The 22,329-nt window shown below is 43.4% G+C and overlaps 1 protein-coding gene across 2 annotated transcripts in view; it reads right to left on the bottom strand.

Moving 5' to 3' along the window:
- The window catches only part of LOC106602757 (catenin alpha-2), a 670,306-nt gene that overhangs the window by 41,368 nt on the left and 606,609 nt on the right, over window positions 1–22,329 (bottom strand). For both annotated transcript variants that reach the window (XM_014195596.2, XM_045716772.1), the window contains 4 exons: window positions 19,533–19,625; window positions 16,713–16,869; window positions 15,111–15,311; window positions 1,106–1,257 (listed from right to left, as the gene is read on the bottom strand). In XM_014195596.2, coding sequence (XP_014051071.2) covers window positions 1,106–1,257; window positions 15,111–15,311; window positions 16,713–16,869; window positions 19,533–19,625 — 603 coding nt within the window. The remainder of the gene's footprint in view (window positions 1–1,105; window positions 1,258–15,110; window positions 15,312–16,712; window positions 16,870–19,532; window positions 19,626–22,329) is intronic.

Below are 22,329 nucleotides of genomic sequence, written 5' to 3'. Positions count from 1 at the left end.
CAGGAAGCTCGTCTATCTCAGGGTCTTACCCCCCAATCCATGTCCTTAATGCTGAGTGCCAAGCAGAGAGGAATCAGGTACCATTTTTAGAGTCTTTGGTATGACTCCACCAGGGATTGAACCCTCAACCTTCCAATCTCAGGGTGGATACTGTAACCACAAGGCCACGGAGTTGGTCTGTTCTAACCAGCCCTAAAGTGTTATGTCATATGCATCAAAGCTGGGACCGAGAGACTGAAAAACAGCTTCTGTCTCAAGGCCATCAGTTAAACAGCCATCACTAACACAGAGAGGCTGCTGCCTACATACAGACTTGAAATCATTTTCCACTTCAATAAATGGATCACTAATCACTTTAATAATGTTCACATATCTTGCATTACTCATCTCATATGGATATATTCTATTTTATACCAACTATTGCATCTTGCCTATGCCACTCAGTCATTGCTCATCCATATATTTATATGTACATATTCTTAATCCATTATTTTGATTTGTGTGTATTAAGTAGTTGTTGTGGAATTGTTAGATTACATGTTAGATTTTCTTTTTCTTTTTTTACCTTTCTTTTACTTGGCAAGTCAGTTAAGAACAAATTCTTATTTATTGTTGGAATTAGAAGCACAACAATTCGCTACACTCGCAATAACATCTGCTAACCATGTGTATGTGACCAATACAATTTGATTTGATTTGATTTCTTATGAACCGTGAAGTTCTTTGTAATTTAATTTCCATGTCATTTAATTTCTTACTCGCTAACATCAAATCAGGGAAATTGTTTGTGTTTCATCTTGGGAAAATGGACATTTCATGTGACCTCACGCAGGACACATTCTTGGAATTGGAGATTTTTGTTGTTGATGAAAATTGACATTTCGTCAGTTATAGGTGCGAATCCTTATGTACACTTGGTCATGCATTGATGTCAATGAGAGAAAAAGAGTGTGTCTCAAATGGCACCCGTGTTCCTACATAGTGCACTACTTTTCTATGGGTCCTGGTCAAAAGTAGTGCACTATAATGGGAATAGCCTGTGTAATTATGTACAGAGTCTGTTCCCAGCATGCTTTGAGAAGCGTGAGAGGAGGAAATGACGTACCCTGATCATAAGAACGGCTTTCCGGATGTCACGCACGCCGTCGTAGACCAGGCGGGACGCGTCGATGAACTCGTTCTCCTCGAAGGTCTGTGGGGGGTTTGTGCTCAGTGCCTCGATGGCCACCTCCACTTGTTCAGCGAAACGGGGCATGACTGGAAGAAGGGAGGGAGAGAGAGGGAGGGAAAGGGAGAGAAAAAGAGATAACAATAAGAATGGCGACCAGAATTTACTTGACTCAGGTGCACTCACTTAATTAATTTTTATATTTTAGGCAGCATGTGCCTTCCTCAGTGTGTGTGTGAGAAACAGAGAAAGAACGAGAGAGAGCAAGAAATCAGATAAACAAAGGTGAAAAACAAGAGAAATATCTGAAAAAACATCCCTCAAAAGTGTATCTTTCCTCCTAAGGGGAAAGATGGGTTTGAGAGAGAGGTGGAATACCGAAAGAGACGTGTGTGTGTGTGTCTATGTACGACAATGTGTGGGTGTTCTATTCTCAAACCAAGGACACACACTCTGCGCGTCAAATACATCTTCTGAAGCGGGGGTCCCAGCCTCTGTCAATGTAGCCTCTCGAGAAAAAGACGAGATGTCACCAGAAATCTGGTACCACGGGGATGGGGCGCCCGAGTGCCTTTCGCACGCCAATTAGCCGTTTCACCTTGGCTCCACTACCGGGAGAGCGGCTGTCTGTCACCTATCACCGTGTGAGTGCTAGGATGCTAATGTGTTAGCTTTGATTGGCAGCCATTCACTTATTAATCTGTCAGTGCTAGCATGCTAGCGCGCTAGCTCTGGTTGACAGCCACTCAAGTTAACAGGTTGCTGATGAGGGACTGAAAATTCATTGCCAAAACAAAAGGCTGCAAAACAAAAAGTTGCGAACTCCGACAAAAACAATGGCTGGCATTTAGCGGGAATATTAGTTTGGCAAGCGTTGCCAACCGAGCATCTGTATGTTCTTTGTGCGTTCACAGGAGGGGTGTTGAATTTGAATAAATGCCAGGGCAATCGTGCCGAATATATTCATGTTGAGTGGGACAGCTACATAATCATCTTCAGACGAATCGTGATGATCTGATGCAGGCAATGTTTAAAGGTCCAATACAGCCATTTTTATCTCAATATCAAATCATTTCTGGGTAACAATTCAATACCTTACTGTGATGTTTTGAATTAAAATGGTCAAAAATAAACTAAAATAGCTTCTTCAGTTTCGCAAGCAATAATTTTGCTAGGACTGTCTGGAAGTGGTCTGAGTGGGGAGGGGAAAACGGAAAACGAACTGTTATTGGCATAAATGTTTGGAACTCTCTTTCCTAATGGTCTATTAACTAATTTACCACTTAGTGATGTCACCAGGCAGGCCAAAACTCCATCTCACCAAAAAAGGCTTTTCAAATAGCTCTTACACTAAAAGAGCATTATCATAATTTTCACAATTTCACAGTATTTTTTCAACCTCATAGTGTGGAAACATATATAGAACACATGTAAGGCATGTTTTCAACTGCACTGGGCCTTTAATAATTGTTTTAATGCTGTGGTTCTGCTTGAGCAATAACAGCTAAATCAATGGGTTACGGTTAAACCACCTGACAGAGAACAAACTGAGAGAACAAAACAATATTTAGGTGGATTGACACGACCTTGTTCGACCCGGTCTTGTGTTATTGAATTGAGCCACGATTAGAGCCGGCCAGTTCCCTTTTCACTGTCAAGTGGACACTAGGGACACGCACGCAGACACACACACAGTACCCAATCCGCGTACATAGACTCACTCGACTTATGTCGTGCCGCCTTCACAATTTCAGATTCAGCAGCAAGCGCCTCAGTCTACAGCTTGTACTCATTATCTGTCTACACTGAGCCGTCGTCTCATTTCAGAGGAGAAAAGGGGGTCAGTACAACAAGACGAGAGGCACTCGCAAAAACCTTCTGATGCATAAAGAAAAGAAAAAAAAAACATGACATAATATTCTCTGAGCAGCTGTTGAAATATATATAAAATATTCAGAGAGGCATGATGAAACAAATACAATAAGAGGGATGGATTTGGAGAGGAGGTTGAATTTGGGCTCTGGATCACTGGTGAAGAAGAAGAAGAAGAAGCACGTCTAATGAGAATGCTGGAAGGGAGGGGGAAAAAACGACAACAACAACAAAGATTTTATGTGCTAGTGGATATGCCACTGAAACCCCCGACAAACACGCTGTGTGATATTATTGTCATTCTCCTCAGAGCTCTCTCTCTCTCTCTCTCTCTCTTCTCTGTTCACCGTGAAGTGAAGAAAATCAATTAGAAGCTTAAGCCAGAAAGGTAAATCAGAAATAAATACACATAAACGTATTAAAAACACTGGGGCTGCTTATTATACACCAAACATAAAAGGTGCTACAAAAACTGTTTTCCTTTTTTCTTCTCTAAAATGTATCTTTTTTTAAATTCAGTTTAATCCACTTACTGGATTAGCGTAAAATAGGCTATTGGGAAAATTTTGTGCAGGGCTAGGGTTTTTAAATAGAAATAGTTAAGTGTTCTCCGAGACGCTTAATGAGGAAAGTTGCTGATGGTAAAGGAGCAATTTCACTCATTCCGGTTGAGAAATGATAAAGGGAATTAAACGTGACCGTGTTGGAATGGATTTGTCATGAAAGTACAATGAATGAAGTGAATGCTTAAATATTCGGTAAAGTGCTTAGTGGAATCAAAGTGGCAGAACGCAACACGCAGCCAACAAAGACATCCTCAAGGCCTAAGATCACAGGAGGACAGCTCTGCTCGCGTCGTGACATAATAGACTCCTCATAGGAAAACATAAACACTTCCGACTTCCGCACAAACAAACCAAAAAGGCCGTAAATCGCAGAGTGTGCCATTAACCTTCAAACCGGAGCCGTCACTGTGATTTGTGTTTTTTTCGCCTTATGGAAGGGAGGGAGGGAACAGAGGGAGGGAGCGCATTGCCAAGTCTGACCGGAAGTATCTCCAGCCTCAACCCCCGTTCTCTCCCCATCACAAACACACACACACGCACACACACTTCTTTTTGATTTAGCTGCTGCTGAGACTTCTGCCTACGAGTCTCTCTCAGGGCGATCTAGTTTGCCCCAACCTCAGCTAAACTGTCTCACCTCGCTGTACATCCTATACTGCTGATTCCTACTCCAATACACTAGTCAGCTTTTTTTCTATACCACCCACCCACTGCTGCTGAAGAAGCTTCTCCCCACCTCTCTCTCTTTCTTTCTCCCCCTCCCCTTTCCTCTTCTCTCCTCTCTTCCCTTCTCTTCTCTTTCCCTCCCTCTCTAACCCGCTCTCTCCTCTCCCCTCCCCTCCCCACCTCTCCTCTGCTCTCCTCTGGCTAGCCATCTGTGTCTCATTTATACTAAAACCCCCCTTTCCATCATCATAACAACTGATGAAACTGAGAGAGAAAGAGTGACTCATTTCAAGCCACTGTCTGCATAGCGTGGGAAACACCTGGGCAGGGTGATGCAACTTGGTGGCCATTTTGGAGCTTGTGTACTGCGAATTGGCACTCACAGCTGACAGGATCCTTGACTTAGCTATCCCACTCTCCAGTCCTCTCCACAGTAATGTCATTCCATCAGTTGCTTTTGGTCGGAAAAAAACAGTGAATGTGACCTGTGTTAAAGCTAACATAGGCCTATCTGCCATTCAATACATTATTACATGACTTTTAGTGTGTGTGTAATTACTCTCCCGTATTCTAGACATACATTGAGACAATCCAATTTCAATAAATTCCCTGGTATTCCCCGAAATCGCAGTTGGAGGATTCGTAGAATTTGCAGGGAAATAGCAGGAAATCTGGAATCATCCAACCAAGATTTCTGGAAAACCAGGGAATTGATTACATTTTAGTCATTTAGCAGACACTTTCATCCAGAGCAATTAGGGCTAAGTGCCTTGGTTAAGGGCACATCGACAGACTTTTCACCTAGTTGGCTCAGGGATTTGAACCAGCGACCTTTCAGTTATTGGCCCAATGCTCTTAAACACTAGGCCATATATCAGCTTTAATATCTACCTTCTCTGGGCAAAATCTTAATGATCAAGTAAAAAAATCGTATTTAAAAAATACAATGAGTTTAAATGCAGGTGGGGAGAGGGGGAGAGAGAGACCAGATAGAAAGAGAGGAGAGAGCGAGAGAGAGATAACCCCTTTCCCATGAGGCTATTGATTTACCCCCCCTCCTTCAAGGACAAGCCTCAATCCCCAGGTCTGCGTGTGTGAAGTAGAATGTCTGTCAGGAATCTATGGCTCAGCTTAACAGAGTTGAGCAGTCTGCTTGTGTGTGTGTGTGTGTGTGTGTGTGTGTGTGTGTGTGTGTGTGTGTGTGTGTGTGTGTGTGTGTGTGTGTGTACTTGCGCATGGTGCGGCGTGTGTGTGTGTACTTGCGCATGGTGCGGCATGTGTGTGTGCCCAGCCCGACTGCCTGTACTACCCCAAACTATAAATATAACTGGGTTCACTGTTGAGGAAGACAGAGGGACAATAAGTGACAGGGGTCAAAGGTGAGACACTTGTGATAAGCAGAGCGGGTTAGACAGCTTGACCATTTGACGCCTGTCACAGGGGAGGTGAGTGACAGCGTCTAGCGTTGAGTTAACAGCGCACAGAGATGCATAGGCACAAAGGCACACACAAACACATACGCAAGAAGGCACACAGGCAAGCATGAATATGCAGACACACGCAGACACATCTAGACTTGGCTTCCTCTCTGGAGGACCTCAGCCAGGCAGGTCAGAAGCTGATGGACACACTCTAACTAGCTGGTAGTCCTGCAACAAACACACACACATCACACACACACACATCACACACACACACACACACACACACACACACACACACACACACACACACACACACACACACACACACACACACACACACACACACACACACACACACACACACACACCTTGCTTTAGTTTACACAAAGTGCAACAGCAGTCCAGGACGCCACCTGTTCAGTCCTCTGCCACTGACTCTACCCTCTCCTCTCTCTCTCTCCTCCATTTTACATCAGTTTTTATTTTCCCCTTGCCACCTCCACGTCTCACTATCTCTCCGCCAGCTTTCAGGAGGCACCAATTTAGCCTCTGACAGAGCAGGCCCCGGGCCAAAACAGGCCACAGTGCCACCTACAGTGGAGATTAGTCCACTTTAGAAGTAGCTGGAAGAATAGATGTAGGCGGAAGGTATTATCTGTGGTCCAACCCTAGCCTCGTACTAGCACACTGATCTTGCGAGGTTACATAAACATGTTTCACTATTTATGCAAGCTCACGAGATCAGTGTGGTAGCACAGGGATAGTCCACCGCTAGATATGTATCAAACCTGACCCCATTCATCCTTCCTCACCCTGGCAGCCCCATCCCTCCATCGTTCCTCTCCTCCATCTTTCTCATTACAAGTCATTTACCAGGGTGGGAAATCCATTGTTGCTCTGGTTATTTCCCCTCTGCCGGGATAATGAAAGAGACAATCAGCGTTACTCGAGTGCCTCTCGCCGCCGAGGCGATAAGTCACAAACAAGCATTAAACAAGTCACACATGGTGCCATCGGGGCCAGCTGTGCTAGCCTAGGATTGCCCTGTTGTTTACAAACACAGAACAGAGGAATCTATGGCCTGGCTTCCTGGACAAAGATTAAGCCTAGTCCTGGAAATTGTTCTTTGGAGATTCACCATAAAAAGTGGATTTTAGTCGAGGATGAGGATTTATTTGGAATGGACTGTGTGCCCAGCCCAACTGTCTGTACTACCTACCCCGAGCAATACATCTGACTGGGTTCATTGTTAAGGAAGAGAGGGGGTGGGGGTGAGTGACAGAGTCTGGCGTTGAGTGGTGAGCACACATTAATAGGCTTGCATGAATACGAATACACACGCACACACACACACACACACACACACACACACACACACACACACACACACACACACACACACACACACACACACACACACACACACACACACACACACACACTCACTCACATAAACACACACACACACACACACACACACACACACACACACACAAACTCACTCACATAAACACACACACACACTTGCGCATGCCTCTCTGATGGACACTCTAACTAAATGGCAGTCCTACAGTACACCCCAGAGTCCTGGCTGCAGTTTACACAGGCAATATCAGTCCAGGACGCCACCTGTTCACACCTCTGCCACTGACTCCACCCTCTGTTTTGCCCCCCCCCTTCCACCTCCACGTCTCACTATCTCTCCGCCAGCTTTCAGGAGGCACCAATTTAGCCTCTGACAGAGCAGGCCCCAGGCCAAAACATGCCACAGTGGCACCTAAAGGGGAGATTAGTCTGTTGCTGTGTCTGTGTGCTCCCTCCATGATGAAGTCACACACTGCAGTGGGCGTGTACAGTCAGGTGGACAGGGCCTTCGAATGACAGCAGGCTTGCGTCCCAAATGGCTTTACGTCCCTATTCACTTCATAACGAACTGCTTTTGTCAAAAGTAATGCACTTCATAGGAATATGTTACTATTTGGGATGCATTCCTGGTGTTGCAGTGGAACAGGGGAAAGGGGATACCTAGTCAGTTGCACAACTGAATGCATTCAACCGAAATATGTCTTCAGCATTTAACCCAACCCCTCTGAATCATAGAGGTGCAGGGGGCTGCCTTAATCAGCACCCCAGAGAGCAGTTGTTGTTGGGGGTTAACTGCCTTGCTCAAGGGCAGAACGGCATATTTCTTCGCCTTGCCGGCTCGGGGGGGATCTTGTGACTTTCGGTTAGTGGCCCAAAGCTTGACAACTCCATATGTGGCGGGTTCTATTTCCTTGTATGTTTTTAGACAGGGAGTGAGATCCTTTGAAATCAGGAAATGAACACAAATAGTTTGATTCAGCGTGCTAAGCCCAGATTGATTCACTTCTTATGGGCAGGTGGGACAGTAGCGTCCCACCTGGCCAACATCCGGTGAAATTGCAGAGCGCGAAATTCAAACTACAGAAATATAAATATTTAACTTTCATAAAATCACAAGTGTAATACATCAAAATAAAGCTTAACCTTTTGTTAATCCAGCCGGTGTGTCAGATTTCAAAAAGGCTTTACGGCGAAAGCACACCATGCAATTATCTGAGGACAGCGCCCCACATACAAATGCATGAAAAACATATTTCTACCAAGCACGTGCGCCACGAAAGTCAGAAATAGCGATATAATAAATGCCTTACCTTTGATGATCTTCTTCTGTTGGCACTCCAAAAGGTCCAAGATACATCACAAATGGTCCTTTTGTTCGATAATGTCCTTCTTTATATCCATAAAAACTCAGTTTAGCTGGCGCGCTTCAGTCAATAATCCACCCAGTTTCCCTCCATCAAAATGCATACAAAATGAATCCCAAACGTTACTAATAAACGTTTCCAAACAAGTCAAACAATGTTTATAATCAAACCTTAGGTACCCTAATAAGTAAATAAATGATACAATTTAAGCCAGAGAATTGTTATTGTCTTTCCCGGAGAAAAATACCAAAGAACGCGCTCTCTTCCACGCGCTTGGAAACACTACAGCCAAAATGGGAGCCACCTAGAAAAACTACAACTTCCAGCTCATTTTTCCAAAAACCAGCCTGAAACTCTTTCTAAAGACTGTTGACATCTAGTGGAAGCCCTAGGAACTGCAATCTGGGAGGATTTCGCCTTATAATAAAAGTGACAGCCATTGAAATCAGTGGTAGGCTGAAAATGTATATTTTTGGGATGATTTGTCCTCTGGGTTTCACCTGCCATATCAGTTCTGTTATACTCACAAACATCATTTTAACCGTTTTAGAAACTTTAGAGTGTTTCCATCCAAATCTACCATGCATATGCATATCCTAGCTTCTGGGCCTGAGTAACAGGCAGTTTACTTTGGGCACACTTTTCATCCGGACATGAAAATACTGCCCCCTACCCAGGAGAGGTTAAATCATGATACACTGCAGAGTAGCAACTGTCCAATTAGCATGCTTTACACTTATGCACTTTTAAGGATAGCAGGTCAACATTGATTTATTCTTAGCCTTGAAAGTAAAAAAATGAAGAAAAGGCTACAAATAAGAGTAAACAAATAGATGTAGGCGGAAGGTATTATCTGTGGTCCAACCCTAGCCTCGTACTAGCACACTGATCTTGCGAGGTTACATAAACATGTTTCACTATTTATGCAAGCTCACGAGATCAGTGTGGTAGCACAGGGATAGTCCACCCCTAGATATGTATCAAACCTGACCCCATTCATCCATCCTCACCCTGGCAGCCCCATCCCTCCATCGTTCCTCTCCTCCATCTTTCTCATTACAAGTCATTTACCAGGGTGGAAAATCCATTGTTGCTCTGGTTATTTCCCCTCTGCCGGGATAATGAAAGAGACAATCAGCGTTACTCGAGTGCCTCTCGCCGCCGAGGCGATAAGTCATAAACAAGCGTTAAACAAGTCGCGCACGGTGCCATCGGGGCCAGCTGTGCTGTGCTAGGCTAGCCCTGTTGCTGACATACACAGAACAGAGGAATCTATAGCCTGGCTTCCTGGACAAAGATTAAGCCTAGTCCTGGAATAGAAATCATGGTCTATGGAGAGTCACAATTGAAAGTACTATTTAATCCAGGACTAGGCTTAATCTGTGTATGGGAAACCAGTCCCTTGGGCCTACTTTAGTGACTATGGCACTGTTGATAGGTGGTATATTCACTAGGCCAGGGTTGGTTGGTGTCAGTTCTATGTCAAATCAGTTCAACTGGAAACTGAGTTTGTGAATTAGGAGAAAACCACCCATCATTTTCAATTAGGGTTTATTCTAATAATTTCAACAAATTCTCAGTTAACTCCATGGTGTTGACTAGATTCAGATGAATCGTCCAAGTTGAATCCATCGACACTACATCACAGAACTGCACAGTACATTACAGTACTGCACAGTAGAGCCTTGTATCAGGTTATAAGCATCACATTGCAAAAATATATGAATCATGGTTATCAAGACTTTGCCTTCAAGTAAAGTAGTACAGTACATTAAGTAAAGTAGTACAGTACAGTAAGTAAAGTAGTACAGTATAGTAAGTAAAGAAATACAGTACAGTAAGTAAGTAAAGTAGTAAAGTACAGTAAGTAAAGTAGTACAGTGCAGTAAGTACAGTAGTACAGTAAGTAAAGTAGTACAATACACTAAGTAATGTAATACAGTAAGTAAGTAAAGTAGTACAGTACAGTACATTACAGTAAGTAATGTAGGACAGTACAGTAAGTAAAGTATTACAGTGCAGTACGTAAAGTAGTACAGTACAGTAAGTAAAGTAGAACAGTACAGCACAGTAAGTAAAGTAGTACAGTGCAGTACAGTACAGTAAGTAACGTAGTATAGTACAGTGAGTAAAGTAGTACAGTAAGTAAGTAAAGTAGTACAGTACAGTAAGTAAAGTAGTACAGTAAAGTTCAGTACAGTGAAGAGTACATGGTCACATCTCCGGCCAACAGGATTCGTACCTGTCTGGGAGATACTATACTGTACCACCATGCCCCACAAAGTCACTTTGGGGGCTGCCTAAAAAAAGACAGTGGATGAATAATGATATGAATTCATAAGGATGTGTTCTCCCCTTATCAGAGGTTATTACAGGTTAATGAGAGTCAAACCACACTCGTGTCGGAGCCACTCTTTCCCTGTCCCCCTCCTGCCCTCAGTGAAATGAATATAAACTGCCTGCCTCGCTCCTTTTTTTTAAGGAAGAGAAAAAAAGAGCAAGGGAAAAAACATGGTAATGTCGAGTTTTGAACTGTTCAAACCCGTTAGCTAGCTAACGCCCGCTCAGTCAAAGGAGGAGACGTGTCGCACATTAACCTTCATGGGGTTTGGTTGCGGTTACATGCTCGATTGATGCTGCTAATTGAAATGTAGAAGGCGGGGGGGGGGGACTGGCTCTGACCGGGGTCTCATTCGTCCTAACTATATTTCTCTTTGATGGAGAGCTGTTTTGTTGCTTGTTCCTCCCCTCCTTGTGTTTTAGTGGCGGTGGTGTTTGTTAAAAGCCGCCATGCACATCTGATCTGCACCATAAAGCACCTCTATTGATCCCCGGTGAACTGTATCTATCCCCCTCTCTCTATCCTTCTCTCCATCCTCCTCTCCCCTCTCTTCATCGTCCTCCCCCCCATTCTCTTCTCTCTCTCTCCTCTCCCTCTCCCCATCCTCCTCTCCCCTCTCTTCATCGTCCTCTCCCCCATTCTCTTCTCTCTCTCCTCTCCCTCTCCCCATCCACCTCTCCCCTCTCTTCATCCTCCTCTCCCCTCTCTTCATCATCCTCTCCCCATTCTCTTCTCTCTCTCCTCTCCCTCTCCCCATCCACCTCTCCCCTCTCTTCATCCTCCTCTCCCCTCTCCCCTCTCTCCATCCTCTCCCTTTCTCCTTCTCTTCCTCCCCTCCCTACATTTCAGCAGAATGTACAGTACCGGTCAAACGTTTGGACACACCTACTCATTGAAGGGTTTTTCTTAATTTTTACTATTTTCTACATTGTTGAATAATAGTGATAACATCAAAACTATGAAATAACACATTTAGAATCATGTACTGTAGTAACCAAAAAAAGTGTTAAACAAATCAAAATATATTTTATATTGAAGATTGTTCAAAGTAGCCACCCTCTGCCTCGATGACAGCTTTGTACAGAGCAGAATGTACATATGAGGGAAAATACATAAAGAAAAGAGAATATAGGATACATACTGTATGTTCACATATTTTACGTGGCATCAAATCCAATCAACTAGACTCAAAACATTTATAGCTGTGAGTGTAGGCCAGTATCAGTCCTGCTGTGTATGAAAAACTGTATTAAAACAGTTTGATTGGCTGGCTTAGTCATATCCCATGTTTCTATGGTGTCCACTAGTACCTTTTTCATTCCTCTTCAAAAGCGCTGACCCCATTTAGTCGACTGGACAATTGTTTGGTCGATAGGCTGTTGGTCGACTGAGATTTTTTTTGTTGAGCAGTGGCAAATATATTTTAAAACATTTAGGCCACATGCGACGCCTGTCTGATTCACGCCTGTCTCAGTGGACTAATCCATTGCGGAGTTCGCGGGCATGGCACACCAGTATCACCAGTAGTACATTTACCGTTAACTACCATCATTTCTAATCTCCAATGTTTTCCGATCATTTCTGTTAATGCATTCAATCTATCATTATTACATTCTTACCCTTGTCATTGTAGGAGTGGACACGTTGTTTGCAGAGCGTATAACCTGGACTATACAAGTTTTGATTTATTTCATTCCATTTTGTTTGGAGCGCTCCTGTCAATCTTGAGTAAGGACACACACCTGGTTACGCATAGAAGTAGGCCTGTAGGCTACCTGGCCTGCAAGCAAATGTAGGCTCATAAAGGTGCCCATTTGAGGATCTGGCACCATTTCTGATCGTCTTAACTCACCATCACCATGGAGCTTCTCAAAGTCATTTTCTCTTTGCCTCAAACAACAAGTAAACAAAGTCAATTTTTTTTACATCCATTGAGAATGACAATAGTTCCTCAACGTAGCCTATTTGAAAAATATTTCCAGCTCTCTCCCTTTTGATAACAACTCAGCATCAAAGGGGGGGAAAAAAGTTCACGCTCTGATCCGGTGGAAACATCATAAAAAAAGGCATACCTGATTACTTGCGCAAATAGCTCACAGCTGTGTCTGTCTCTCCGGAGCTCACTGGTGCTGGAAACTCTGGGGGCCCAGAATATTTTAGAGAATGTTGCAAGTTTGCTGGCATCCAGCTTTGGCCCGTACTGAGTTAATAGTTGATACAATGTTTCAAGTTCCTTGCAGACAGGCCATGCATAGCCAATGTGACTTAAAATATATTTATGTTTCTCAGGATATTTTCTACCTGCAGGCTGCAATGTTTTTATTTGTTGGCTTTATGTAGGCTATTTTTACATATTAGCAATGACAATTGATGTTACTTCTAGATTTGCATAATTTTCATTTAGATAGAATTTTGATTAACAACATGACAATGATTTTGAGATATGAAGACTTAATTATAAATTACATGAAACTGTTACACGAAAATGTGCATATGAAAATTGTAAATGGCACTCAGATCAGTAGAAATGGAATGATAACTGTATTTTTCCATATATAGACAGACCCTATGTTTGAATAAAATCAACTACAGGTAGGCAGACCGTTGGTGTAGCCTATTACCGCTTAAAGCCAGAATCTGCAAAGACCATCAGCAGCGGGCAGCGGCAGGAGGAGGGTCGGGAACGTTTATTTTTCTTCTGGTTAGGCTATATTGAACTCTGGCTCCCTCTTTAGTAATTTATGTGTCTTAATTTTTTATTGCAGCGCTTAAAACAACAGACAAGCTCAGTAGCCTACCTACAGTTGATTTTATTCAAACATAGGGTGTGTCTATATATGGAAAACTACACTTTAAAAATGTCGACCAATCGATTGGTCGAAAGAACAGACGACTCTCCGTTGACCAAGATTTGTTTTAGTCGGGGACAGCCCTACTCTTCTTTTTTTTTCATGAGCATGGCATTATTTCTATTTCAGTATGTTGGATGACTGTCATTCATATTCCATTCACCCAGTTCAATCTAACATTGATAGGTTTAGGCAACTACACATGGACAGACAGTGACACGTTCAATACTGCCTTGCAAACTCTTGGCTGCATCTAGCTTATCTAGGGTGTAATGATTATTCCAATAGTTGCAAACGAGAGTTTCTATTGGACTAATTCTGGTATTTTTATTCCCGTTTCATTTGCTTCCGTTTCAGAAAAGTTTTTCAACAGAATCAGCAGAATGAATACACCCCTGATCACGCATAAACACAGTTCACTTTCATAGCAGCCAAGTTGTATTCCTTCTCACCTCTATGCACTCTCCTCCTCTCACCTTTTCCCTTCGTTTGTGGACTTCAATGAACAACACATAAGCTGTATGTGACCAGGCGAAAAAACCTTTCCAAGCCAAACCGCAACACACAGCCTACATCATTGTCCCCATATTAGCTAAAGTAACGTCTTAGTCAACATAGCTAATAGAACTAATGTGTTAGTAAACCTGCTACAATCATGCAGTAACGTTACAGTGTATACTCAGTAAGCAATTATACCTGGCGAGCCCCGGTGGTAATAAATTCATAAAACCAAAGCTTACCTGGACTTGGAAGAGTTCCAGTGCTGTGTTGGATAGTCATAGCCAGCTAGCTAACATAGCATCCCTCTGTTTGAGCCGGGTGTTGAGTGACTAAACTAGCTAGCTGCATTTGCTAGCTACGTAAGTGAAACTGAAAGTGAAAAAGAAATGACGAAATCTCTCTTTCTCTCTCTCTTCTCCTTCATTTTTGAAGAAATGAATTTGTTGAAAACTGTTCAACTATTGTCTTTCTCTCTCTTTGAGTCAACTACTCACCACATTTTATACACTGCAGTGCTAGCTATCTGTAGCTTATGCTTTCTGTACTAGATTTATTCTCTGATCCTTTGATTGGGTGGACAACATGTCAGTTCAGGCCGCAAGAGTTCTGATAGGTTGGAGGACGTCCTCCGGTAATTACTGTGTAAGTCTATGGAAGGGGGTGCGAACCAAGAGCCTCTTAGGTTTTGTATTGAAGTCGTTGTACCAAGAAGAGGACAGAAGCTACTGTAGCTGTCCTCCGGCTACACCATGGTGCTACCCTACAGAGTGCTGTTGAGGCTACTGTTGACCTTCATTGCGAAACAGTGTGTTTTAATCAATTATTTGTGGACGTGAATATATTAACTACAGTTCTATCTAAAAATGATAACTTCTTCAATGTTTTACAATTTAGATGAAATTCACTGAGGAGGATGGTCCTCCCCTTCCTCCTCTGAGAAGCCACCACTGGTGTGTGTGTGTGTGTGTGTGTGCGTACATTACGACCAACTCACCGGTCTCAGACAGCAGCTTGATAGACTCCAGAACGCGCTCGGTGTAAACGCCTGGCTCGTAGTTCTCCATCTCCGCGTTGATGATGTGAACGACGCGGGCCGCCCGGCCCCTGATGGCGCCCGCCGTGCGGTCCAGGGTGTCCACGTCACCCTCCTGCAGGGCGATCACGCACTTGTTCACGTCCTCCAGAATGTGGTTTTCTGTGAGGTAGAGATAAAGGGAGGCATGGTGTTCATTAGGCACAAACCTGCTTCATGGCATAGCTTAGTAACTTGAGGGACAACTGCTGTTTGATAAAAAAGAGAAAGCCCAGATATTCCTAAAGCTCATTGCACAATCATTCTAACCCTTTCATTGACAAGAGTCCTTGTGGACTACATTAATGTCAGTTGTAGAATGAGGTGCTAGTCTTTCAAAAGATTCTACCACAGAGTTTCCCAAACTTGGTCCTCGGAACCCCAAGTGGTGCATGTTTAGTTTGTTGCCCTAACACTACACAGTTGATTCAAATAATCAAAGCTGGATTATTAGTTGAGTATTAGGGCAAAAACCAAAAACTGCACCCCTTGGGGTCCCGTGGACCGAGTTTAGGAAACAATGCTCCCATAACGGTGACCTGTACTGTGTGTGAACGTGTATGCCCATGTGTGTATGTGCTCTCTCTCTCTCTCTCTCTCTCTCTCTCTCTCTCTCTCTCTCTCTCTCTCTCTCTCTCTCTCTCTATATATATATACATTTATAGTGTACTACTTTTTACCGGTGCCATTTGGGATGAGCCCTAAACAACCATTGACTTACTCGAGAAAGCATGTTTTTGTCCTAGAACTGCGTCAATAGCCACTTACCCATTATGGCCTACAAAGCTTAAAACCCGTAAAAGGAGAGAATATTCTGTTCAACCGTTGTAACTCCTAATGACTAAATCACTTAATTATCATGGTCATCTGTATTAAATTATATCACAGTCATCATCATTAGAAGCCATATAGTATCTACAAGAAAGCTTTCTTCTTTCTCTAAATGGAAGCAGAAATGATGTCGGATAAATGCGTCTTTCAGTGGAAAAACACCTTACTTACCTATACACTGTACAAACACACTGAGTCTACTTTATATCGGGCTGTATATATCCAGCATCTCAGAGGAGGAGTGCTGACCCAGGATCAGGCCCCCCTGTCCAAGTAATCTTTTTCATTTTAAACGGAAAATGTAAAACTGATTCTTAATCAGCACTCCTACTCTGAGACATTTGATACATACGTCCCCAGGTGTCAAGAACTGTTATACAATAAACAGTTATAATCCGAGAGACGATATGTTGGTGGCAGTGGAGGCTGGTGGGAGAAGCTATAGGAGGACGGCTAATTGTTTTGGCTGGACTGGAATTATTGGAACAGTCAAACATGTGGTTTCCATACGTTTGATACCGTTCCATTTATTCCATTCCAGCCATTACAATCTGCCTGTCTTCCTATAGCTCCTCCCACCAGCCTTTTCTTGTTGGTGGGAGCTCAGTTGCAACTACTATTAGTGTTAAAAGGCACTTCATTTTAACAGTGTACAACATTGTCAATATTTTCTAATCTTTCCCGATTCCATACCTGACACGGACAGGAAGTCATCCACAGAAGTGATATCATCGACGGCCTCGGTGAGGATGCGCACCTGCTTCTCCCATTGGTCCTTAAACACATCCATGTTGTCCTGGGCAACCTTGCTCTGGGGCCGAGCAGCCAGGGTGAGGGCCGCGTTGATCACCTGGGGGGTAGAGAGTGAAGGTTGAGAGAAAAGGTGTGTGTGTGTGTGTGTGTGTGTGTGTGTGTAGGACCACCTAAGTCAAGGGGATCTCCAAATCCAGTCCTGGGGTGCTTACAATACAGGCCGTGCAGGGTTTTATTCTAGCCCAGCACTAACACACCTAATGAAGATAATCATATAATCGTTCTCCTTTCCAGACTGAAGACCATGTTAAGTGGAATCATGTGTTATCTTATGTTGTTGCTGGGCTGGAATATAACCGGGTGGCTTTCCAAGACTTCTGACTTCAAACCCCTAACCTAGACTAAAAGACTAACGTGGCTTCTAAGGAAACTCTGCATGACTAGCCATGACCACGACTGTACTTCAATTATGAACTTCTTTGCTATATACATTAGACTAATTAAATAAGTAAGAAGCCTTGCATGAGCATTGGTACACCCGCTAGATAGAGTAGAGGGTGTGAAATGGACCGCATCAGCGGTACAGTAGGCTATAGCACAGTCTAGATCCCTTTCTGCAGTCAGTTTCCTTAAGAACATTAAAGGGATAGTTCACCCAAATTGAAAATGACATTAATGTCATTAGCCGTTGTGCAGTCTATAGTCTACAGACAAGGTAAGACAGCAATCCATGCTTTGGTTTTGGGTATGTCATTTTGTGTTGGGTGAACTATCCCTTTAGGGAGGGGGTTCTCTGGGTACATTTCCAGCAGATCGAACAGCAGGATCGTTTGGAAAACTGTATGTCTTCATAGGAGAAGGAATGAGAACTAATGATCTAACAGATAGACAATGTTTCAGTCCTGCACGTGTCCATTACATGGATAATATCCAGTTAATATATTCATATTTATTCAACAACGAATGGTAAAGCAATAGGCAGGGTGCCATTACTACTGCAGGCCTGCATGACTTAAACAATCAAGATAATATCTTTTTATTTTGTACATTTCAGTAATTTAGCAGATGCTCTTATCCAGAGCAACTCACAGTGCAATCATCTTAACCACAACCACAGTTTTACACCCCTTTTCCTCCCCGATTTCAATCTTGTCTCATGGCTGCAATTCACCAAAGGGCTCGGGAGAGGCGAAGGGGAAGTCATGCATCCTCCGAAACACAACCCGCCTAACCGCGCTCCTTAACACCCGCCCGCTTAACCTGGAAGCCAGCCGCACTAATGTGTCGGAGGAAACACCGTTCAACTGGCGACCGGAGTCAGCCTGCAGGCACCTGGCCCAACACAAGGAGTTGCTGTCAAACCGACCTCCTGTCAAAACACAACATTCCAAAAAAGCACACACACACACATCTGAGTCATCTTATTGTATGCGCGTGGGAATAATGTGATTACTTAAAAGAAAAGACAAACTCGCCAACTGGTCTTGCTAGTATCACTTTTGTTATTCAAGCTCACGTGTCGGCCTCTTGGCCTTCGACAGGGCTTTTTCAAAATGTCAAAACAGCCATCTATTTTTCCCCCACCTTTCTTTTTTCTTTCTTTGTGTCACTTATCCCTCTTCCCTCTATTGCTTAGCGCTTTTTCTATGTTAAGCCGTTGCCAAGCAAAAGCGACAGCTGGGAACTTAAAACTTGCAATCCCCTTCCAAAGTTTTCTAATACTAGCCTTGACTCAGTGGAGGTCAGTTTATTCAAAAGTGGGTCTCGGCGGGTGTATTGTGGGCCCAGTGTGAGTCTTCGAGAGTCTTGCACCTTGAATGTTAAGAACTGCCCCTTCCCTTAATCCCTCTTTCCTCTCCTTTCTTCACTTCTGTTAGTGAGCACAGGGTCCCCTGTGAAAATGCCCCAACCCTTGGAAACAACCTATCGATTCCCACCTATTTCTCTGTCAGACATCCAGAGAAAGACTGCCCCGGGAGGCTAGAGCTCACATTTGTATCTTTCTCCTATATATACCCTTCCCTCTCTCCTTCTCTTTCTCTCTGCGCTCCCTCTCTCACTCCTCTCTTCCTGCGCTCCCTCTTTCTGTCCTCTCTATCTTTTTCCCTCTCCCTCCCAATCACTCTCTGCCCCCCTCTCTCGCTCTGCCCCCCCTCTCTCTCTCTCTCTCTGCCCTCTCGCTCTCTCTCTCTTTGTGTGTTCCCTTTCTCTTTCTTGTTACCCACACAGACACACACAGTACTAAGATGAAGAACGCTGCCTGTGCCCATACAAAGTTGCCCTCCGGCAAAGTTTATACATTCCACTGATTCACATTCGTACTAAAGTTTTACTACTCTGTCTTGCTCACCATGTACCAGCACTGTGTGGGTTTTCTTTTATCATTGTTAAAAAGTTGGTTTTAGAGTATAGTTATTCGGAGAGATATTTAATAATATATAGTTATTCTCAATTCATTGGCACTTCCCAATGCACTCTCTTTCCAATGGAATGGCAACCAAATAACACAGTGTGTTTAAAAAACTCTAAAATGAACGTAAAACAGCTCAACCGGGTGCCTCCAATGGCTGGTGTTATTACCAGGGTCATGTTCAGTAGGGCGTAGCATCACAATCACATTTTGCAATGGAAAACAACAATTGGTTCAGGAAAAAAGTTCAGGTAGTTACCCTCCCCTGTTTCACTATGTTTCATAATGTTTTTTTTTCTCTCTCTACTGAACAGGATCAACGACATACAGTACAGTGAGGTGCTGCTTACCTGTGGGCAGAGGCTGTCGATCTGGGTGGCAGCCATGCGAACCAGCTTCACACCCTCCTCGTTGTTGGAGATGGAGCAGGCCAGGTTAGCCACCTATAACAAGAGAGAAGGCACAAAGACAGCTACTTTTTAGCAACTTTTAGTCTAGCATCTACACCATTCTGGTCATTTTAATAAATAATAGCAAATGAATAGCAGACAAAAATAAATACTTCATTAGGGTTGGCTAGTCTGTTTTTGGTAACTCGAATGAGATAATACACCGTTTTTGTCCTTTTTCATGTTCATTAGATGGCAACAAACGTCAGACAAAGCTCAATTCTTCAACAGGTATGGAAGACTCTGCTTACTACAGGCATTTAATCATATTCTTTCTCTCACGATGCAAGTACCCTTGTTATTACTATTAGCGATGGTCTGTTAGCTTTCACCTGAAACCCAACACAATTTCTCCACTAATACTCACACTGGTTAGCCTCTTATAATGTGTGCAGATAGTGATTCCTGAAGGAGGCTGTCTCCGCCACAGCCTTAACTCATGTCTGTAGCTATCTGTACCGGCGGCAGGGGATTTAATGCTTGGATAGGTAAGGCAATGTCGGGGCAAAATATGTACCGGGGTTTGGGCTTGCTCATCTGTTAGATTGGTATTTGTTATTCCCCTGCGTTGAGACCTGGTAGTGCCCCACCCCCTCCATCCATCTCTTTCTCTCTCTTTGTTGCTCTATAATTTCCGAAAAATATTACAATTATTCAGATCACATAAGGACTATAATGTGAGTTTTCCACTGGACTATCTCAAGGGCATATTTTTCTGAGAAAGAGGGAGAAATGAAGAAACTGAGAAAAATAAGAGAGAGAGAGAGAGAGAGATTGGGGAATAGAAAGAACAGGTTGACCAGCTTTCTTCTGTTCTACTGTGCTGACAGCACTACTGTTAAGATGGTGGCAGGGTGAGAGAATGCACTAAATTAATCCTTGTGAATGCCCTACCCCCTCCACCCCTCTCCACTCCTCTACCACCCTTTACTCCTTCCCTCTCTCTCTCCCTCTCTCTTCGTCTCTCTTTCATTTCCCAAAAATTGTGGATATTTATATATTTAAATTACTCAAATCGCATACACTCAAAAGGTGCTATCTAGAACCTAAAAGTGTTCTTCGGCTGTCCTCATAGAGAAACCTTTTAAGAACCCTTTTTGGTTACAGGTCTCTTTTGGTTCCAAGTAGAACCCTTTTGGGTTCCATGCAGAACCCTTTCCACAGAGGGCTCTACATGGAACCCAAAAGCGTTCCACATGGAACCAAAAAGGCTTGTACCTAGAACCAAAAAGGGTTCTGCTATAGAGACAGCTGAAGAACCCTTTTGGTACCCTTTTTGGTACTCTAAGAGTGTAAGGACTACATTGTGAATTTAACACTGGACTATCTCAAGGGCATATTTTTCTGAGAAGAAGCGAGAAAGAAAAAAACGGAGAAAAAAGAAAGAGAGAGATTGGGGAATAGAAAGAACAAGTCGACCAGCTTTTTTCTGTTCTACTGTGCTGACAGCACTACTGTTAAGATGGCGGCAGGGTGAGATACTGTACTAAATTAATCCAATTGCTGTATTACAAAACATCATTTCTCGGAACTGTCAGAAAGGTACATGGAGAACTCGACGATAATTGGCAAAAGAGTGGCGGCCATATTGCCTAGGCCTTATACAATGGACTCCTTCCTTCCATCAGAACCAAATGGATAAGCCTAAATGGGCACCTGTAAGGTGGCACAGTCGTGTATATAAAGAGTCTCAGTCATTAGTGGTGAAATACTGCCTTGAGGTTCATTACCGGAGATCCTGAGCGTGCCTAAATTATTAGCCCGGCTTATTGGTGCAAAAAGGCGTTTCATTGTACAATTAGGATGCCAGGTGGCCTTTCTGACGGAACACCTCTTCGGTTTAATTTATAATTTACACCTGCCTATGTACATCGGTATGCTCTCTTGCTTTTTCTCTCCTACAACTAAAGGTCGTCTCTCTCTTCTACCTTCACTTCCCAACACGTCTTTGCGGTAATATCTCTTTCTTTCCTACAGCTAAAGGTACTCTCTCTCGTGCCTACTTTCAGAAGTGACCTCTTTGTCTCTCAATCATGCCTACAACCAGACATGAATTAATTAACTAGATCTCTCTCTCTCTTTTCAACATCTAGAGGTAGGCATACTCTGTCATTGCACCTGCTGTGGATTCCCAATGTCTCCACTAGCTGGGAGGAGGAAGGGAAGAACCCTTTTATTTTCTCTCTCTCTCTGAACACTATTTGCACATCTTACAATAGTAATAAAAAAAACAGACCAATTGAAGGCAAAGTCAATCCACTACGTTGGGCGTTTCAGACACTCAGGCATGAGGCGGCACGCACGCACGCACGCACGCACACACACACACACACACAGCACTGGAGGCGCACCGTAAGCATGTCACACACATCACATTCTCTACCTCACTGTGTTTACTTTACACTGTTTCATTGTCATAACTGCCAAATTCTGCATAATCAATCTAATGTTGCCCCAAAATGAATTAGGTTGGCAACACTTTGGGAATACGTTGAAGCTAAGCTAAAAAGACAGATGCCTGTTGGCGGAGGCGTATCAATGCTCCTTTAGCTCACATGACACTTTTTGAGGCAAATTGAGGTAAATCAAATCTGTGTTACAAGATCCTTGCTCAAGGCCCTGTGTCTCCCTTTACTAGTGACAGCTATGAGTGACTTGATGGATTGCTCTCCTTTGTGTGAGTGTGTGTGTAAGGGAA

This window comes from Salmo salar, chromosome ssa04, assembly GCF_905237065.1.
Source record: "Salmo salar chromosome ssa04, Ssal_v3.1, whole genome shotgun sequence".
NCBI lineage: Eukaryota > Metazoa > Chordata > Actinopteri > Salmoniformes > Salmonidae > Salmo > Salmo salar.
The sequence above is the reverse complement of the archived record's forward strand: the minus strand, read 5'-3'. Positions and strand labels throughout refer to the sequence as shown.